Genomic DNA, 5,465 nt, shown 5'->3' with positions numbered 1-5,465 from the left:
AGCCAGGATGGTCTTGATCTCCTGACCTCGTGATCCACCCGTCTCGGCCTCCCAAAGTGCTGGGATTACAGGCTTGAGCCACCGCGCCCGGCCAAGGGCTCTCATTTTTGAGAAATTAAATACAAAGGAACCATTTGATTGCCCTGCCAACCCGATGCCAGGGCTTGCTTCCCTCTATGAGTGCAGGCCTTCAGGCTGTCCTGGAGTTGCCTGTGTGGACAGGCCCTAAGGCAGGGGGACTTGTCTGGGGACTTTACCAGCTCTCTTCTTCCTGGTCTCCAGCCTTCTTTTTGGCCTGAGGTTTCACCAAGGACTCTATTGCTCGCTCCAGCAGGTTCTTGCAGAAGGCCTGGTGGACCTGTGCAATGGGGTCGGCTGGAAAAGAGATGGGCAAGGAGGGTTAAATGGGGCTCATTTATGAGCCCACTTTGTCTATGGAGAGAAACTCAAAACACAGCCATGCCCTGTGAATGGGGATCAGATCCCCCTTCTCCACCAAAGCCCAGAACTACTGTGCTGAACAGCTGGAGGCTGGGGGAGAGTGTTCACTCCCAGGCTGAAGTGCCCAAGACTGAAGTTCTGGATAAGCTCCGGTGGGGAGGGCATGTGGGGGAGGATACTGTGTCTCCTGGCACAGTGCTCACTACTCTATGATTGGGAGCTGTCAGGTGGAGTTGGATCAGAAAACAGAAAATGGAATGTCTCAGAGGATGTCTCTTCTCCATGTGGCTCAGGAGAACCACCAGGCAAGGAGGAAAAGGTAGTAGCTGCTGCCTCACTCATGACAACGAAGAACATGCTCCTGTTCTTTCAGAGCCTTGTCCTGGAATGTGCCATCAGCAGTGACCTGTCTGAACTGGCTAGACATGGGGCCTTGCAATGCTTGGATAGCTGACTGTCACCAGCAAGTTTCTTTACTGGCAGGCCTCAAATCACCAGCCCCTTCTCTCTCCTCACATGTGGAAGATATGTGGGCCTTGATCTAATGACCAGAAGGAGGGACACTTATGAACATATTCCAGGTAACAAGGCCTGGAGCCAGAGACTACAAAGCCACTGAGAAGTCCATGTCTAGCCAGCAGGGGTGGGGTAGAAAGATTTAGGATTGCTTTTGCTTTCATCCTTTATATTTTGGTGTTGCATACAATTCTCACATTGAGCATTAAAGTTATTATTTAAAAAAGAAAAGGATAGCGAACTCCCCTAATGCGTGACACACACACCCTGTAACTGCAGTCCCCACAGACTCCAATTCTGAGAGGGGAGGAAAAGTACAGCAGAAAGCAGACAGCCATTGAGCACTCAAGGTCTAAGTCAATCCTGACCAGCCTCTACTGCTCCAAGGCCGGGTGAGTCGACTCCAATCACTATCAAATGCCAGGGACAGAAAGCCAGCATCTCCTTCCAATGCCTGAAGCTTCGTCCCTGTCACCACTCTGAGCAATTGATGACTGCCTGCCACCTATTGTTCCCGAACTCTCCTTATATGTCTGTCTGCTCTCCCAATAGGAGAGACCTGGAGGCCAGGGAAAGCAAGCCTCACACATCCTTTGTGTCTCCAAAGTGCCCAAAACAAGGGCTAAGAGTACACTTGGAGCTTAATCACTATTTATTACTGTGTGATGTAAGGACCACGGGCTCTGAATGTCAGAAAGCAGAGCTGCACACCCAGCTTAGCCACTGACAATTTCTGATCAGGCTTGTGACCTTAGGCAAGTTACTCAACCTCCCTGAGCTTCAGTTCAAACAAACAAACAAATAAACAAACAAACAAACAAACAAACGGACTCAACAAGACTGAGACAACCCGTGTCTCCGCGTGTCTGGTGCACAGTAACTCTGTAGTACCAGCGGTTCGCATGGCTTTCTCCAATTCTGAACGGCTCCAGGGTATTCTCACCTGGGTTCCTCTGGGCACAGTATAGACTCTCCTTGGCAGTTGACTTCACAGACCAGCTCCGCTCCATGAAAAACTTCTGGCCCAGGGGGTGGCAGAGCCAGCGCAGGGAGTCAGGAACAGCGCTGTGCTCAGGGCCACACAAGCTCTGGGCTCGGCTGAGGAAGTAGCTCTGTGGAAGGACAAGGACCAGGGGTAACACCAAGGTGGCAGAATGCTGGCTGCAGCCACCATGGGGTGCAGAAAGCACCATGGTGGAGGTGAGCTTGGGGGGAGACTGGGAAAGCTCAGCACAGGGCGGGGACTCCCACAGGTACCTGGAAGTAAAGCCCGCCATGAAAACTAGGGCAAGCCCACCAGTGGAGTGTGCTGGACTTGCTGACTAGGTCCAAATCCCAGCAGGAGGGCAGGGAGCAGCCACAAGGCACGCATGGGGCTCCTGCTGCATCCTGTCCTGCTGGGGCTGCCTAATCCTACTGGCATTCAACCTGCAGGGTAAACTAGGAAGATGGTTTCCCAAGGAGGGGTCTCAGGGGACCCCGGCTGCTGTACTTCCCCCTCAGCCCCGTGAGTGCCAAGCCAGGCTGCCGCTTCTATCGTGGGACTTTTTATCATGTAATTTTAATTATATATCTCTTAGACTATTTTAGGCAAAATTATTCTGCTTTGACTAATTTTTCTTTTACTTTTACTTTGCGTGTAAAGTTTAGAACAGCACATGGCCAACGGACAGGGTCACATCAGATGGCACTGGAGTGAAGGGGCAGCTGGGAGGCCAGCCCAGGCCCCATACAGGCAAGTATCTGTGTGTGGGTGGGTGAGAGACTCTCCCCACAAGGCTGGCCCTGCAAGGGCAGCCCCTACAGAAACCCCACGGCACCCCTGCATGAGCCCCTGATGTGAACACTAGCCTGTGAGAAAGAACAGAGGGGGAACTTGGAAAGCCTCTTTGTGGGACAATTCAAAGAGCCAGGGCCCCGGTCACTGGGCCCCTCCTCCACTTGCCAGGATAACATCATTTCAGGACCCCACTGACAAGAACTGCAGGAACAATACTATCTACCATGTTTTCAGTTCTGTCACTTTTTTTTTTTTTTGAGGCGGAGTCTCGCTCTGTCGCCCGGACTGGAGTGCAGTGGCCAGATCTCAGCTCACTGCAAGCTCTGCCTCCCGGGTTCACGCCATTCTCCTGCCTCAGCCTCCTGAGTAGCTGGGACTACAGGCGCCCGCCACCTCGCCCGGCTAGTTTTGTATTTTAGTAGAGATGGGGTTTCACCGTGTTAGCCAGGATGGTCTCGATCTCCTGACCTCGTGATCCGCCCGTCTCGGCCTCCCAAAGTGCTGGGATTACAGGCTTGAGCCACCGCGCCAGGCCTCTGTCACTTTTTGAGTGAGGATATTTTCACACTAACAATCATGACTTCCAACCCATAACCACTCCCCAAAACAGGCCAGGGTGAGTGAGGAACTGAGGAGAGAAGACAGGAGGGAGGGAGAAGCATAAGATAGAAAGTCCAGGGAGCCCAGGGGCAGAGCTGCCAGGCCAAGGCCCGCAGACGTCGCTTCCACACCCCAGCCCTTGCCCCCACAGGAGCAGAGCTGTTTCATGGTCTGGTTCAGTCTGATGGTTCTGACCTTTACTGGGCTCTAAGTAGCCATCAGCGAATGTAACGGCTTCAGAAGACATGAATGCCAGGGTCAGAAATAGCACTGTCGGAGTGCCACTCAAGGACACAGACAGAGAAGACTGTCTCTCTCCAGGGGGAACCTGGAGACACTGCCTGAATCTGAGAAAAAGCAACCCGTTCTATAGACACATACTCATAATCTCAAGGCAGCTTATGAGATGAGGCGGGGTGTTTCACTTACATTTCTAATCATGGGACCAGTGGCACCAACAGTCCTTCCTCCTCTTTGCTAACCAGTGTTGATACTGGATGTTGGAGAACAAATGTAGAGGAACCTTGTGACCCTCCGCCAACCTTCCACAAGGCACTCACTGAATCTGAGCTGATAACTGCAATGGTGGCAGAATAGCAGTTGAGGAGCTGAGCAGGGAGGGAGGCTGGGGGCTGGTGGCGAGATTCCAGGGCTTCTTTTTTTTTTTGAGACGGAGTCTCGCTCTGTCGCCCAGGCTGGAGTTCAGTGGCCGGATCTCGGCTCACTGCAAGCTCCGCCCCCCGGGTTTACGCCATTCTCCTGCCTCAGCCTCCCGAGTAGCTGGGACTACAGGCGCCCGCCACATCGTTCGGCTAGTTTTTTGTATTTTTTAGTAGAGACAGGGTTTCACCGTATTAGCCAGGATGGTCTCGATCTCCTGACCTCGTGATCCGCCCGTCTCGGCCTCCCAAAGTGCTGGGATTACAGGCTTGAGCCACCGCGCCCGGCCAAGATTCCAGGGCTTCTGAGGTCCCAGAACACCTGAATGGTTGACTCCAACTCTCTTTCCAAGAACAGCAAATTCCACGTGTCCAATTAGCAAGGGAGCCTGGTGGTTGCTCCAGGAGAAACTGAGGACCAACTGGTCCCTCACAAGGGCCCAGATGTTGTAAGCAGAAGCAAAGCCCAGTCCAGGTCATATGGCAAGAGGAACCAGAAAGGCCAATGTGGAAATCACTAAGTTAAAATGTATTTTAAGCTTAATTCTTTTCTTTTTCTTTTTTTTTAATTAAAGACAGAGTCTTGCTCTGTCACCCAGGCTGGAGTGCAGTGGTGCGATCTCGGCTCACTGCAACCTCTGCCTCCCGGGTTCTAGCAATTCTCCTGCCTCAGCCTCCTGAGTAGCTGGGATTATAGGCGCCTGCCACCGCGACCAGCTAATTTTTGTATTTTTAGTAGAAACAATGTTTCACCATTTGGTCAGGCTGGTCTTGAACTCCTGATCTTGTGATCCACCTGCCTCAGCCTCCCAAAGTGCTGGGATTACAGGTGTGAGCCACCACGCCTGGCTTTTTTTTTTTTTTGTGACAGGGTCTCACTTTATCACCTGGGCTGGAGTGCAAGTGGGTGATCATGGCTCACTGCAGCCTCAATCTCTGGGATCAGATGATCCCCACCTTAGCCTCCCAAGTAGCTGGGACTACAGGCATATGCTACCATGCCTGGCTAAATTTTTTTGTATTTTTTTTGTAGAAATGGGTTTTTGCTATGTTTCCCAGGCTAGTCTCAAACTCCTGGGCTCAAGCGATCAGCCCACCTCAGCCTCCCAAAGTGTTGGAATTACAGGCATGAGCCACTGCACCCAGCCAAGCTTAATTCTTAAAATAGGCCGGGTGCGGTGGCTCACGCCTGCAATCCCAGCACGTTGGGAGGCCAAGGCAGGTGGATCACCTGAGGTCAAGAGTTCGAGACCAGTCTGGCCAACATGGTGAAACCCTGTCTCTACTAAAAATATAAAATTAGCCAGGTATGGAAGCAGGCACCTGTAATCCCAGCTACTCGGGAGGCTGAGGCAGGAGAATTGCTTGAACCTGGGAGCCAGAGATGCAGTGAGCTGAGATTATGCCATTGCACTCCAGCCTAGGTGACAAGAGTGACTCTGTCTCCAAAAAAAAAAAAAAAAAAAAAA

General features: G+C 52.0%; 1 protein-coding gene across 2 annotated transcripts in view; it reads right to left on the bottom strand.

Annotated features, from left to right (window-relative positions):
• The window catches only part of SREBF2 (sterol regulatory element binding transcription factor 2), a 78,183-nt gene that overhangs the window by 12,448 nt on the left and 60,270 nt on the right, over nt 1-5,465 (bottom strand). For both annotated transcript variants that reach the window (XM_017894114.1, XM_017894115.1), the window contains exons 12-13: nt 1,901-2,069; nt 258-375 (exon numbers count right to left, since the gene is read on the bottom strand). In XM_017894114.1, the coding sequence (XP_017749603.1) occupies nt 258-375; nt 1,901-2,069 (287 nt within the window). The remainder of the gene's footprint in view (nt 1-257; nt 376-1,900; nt 2,070-5,465) is intronic.

Source organism: Rhinopithecus bieti, unplaced genomic scaffold (assembly GCF_001698545.2).
Source record: "Rhinopithecus bieti isolate Rb0 unplaced genomic scaffold, ASM169854v2 scaffold_25304, whole genome shotgun sequence".
NCBI classification, from domain to species: domain Eukaryota; kingdom Metazoa; phylum Chordata; class Mammalia; order Primates; family Cercopithecidae; genus Rhinopithecus; species Rhinopithecus bieti.
The sequence above is the reverse complement of the archived record's forward strand: the minus strand, read 5'-3'. Positions and strand labels throughout refer to the sequence as shown.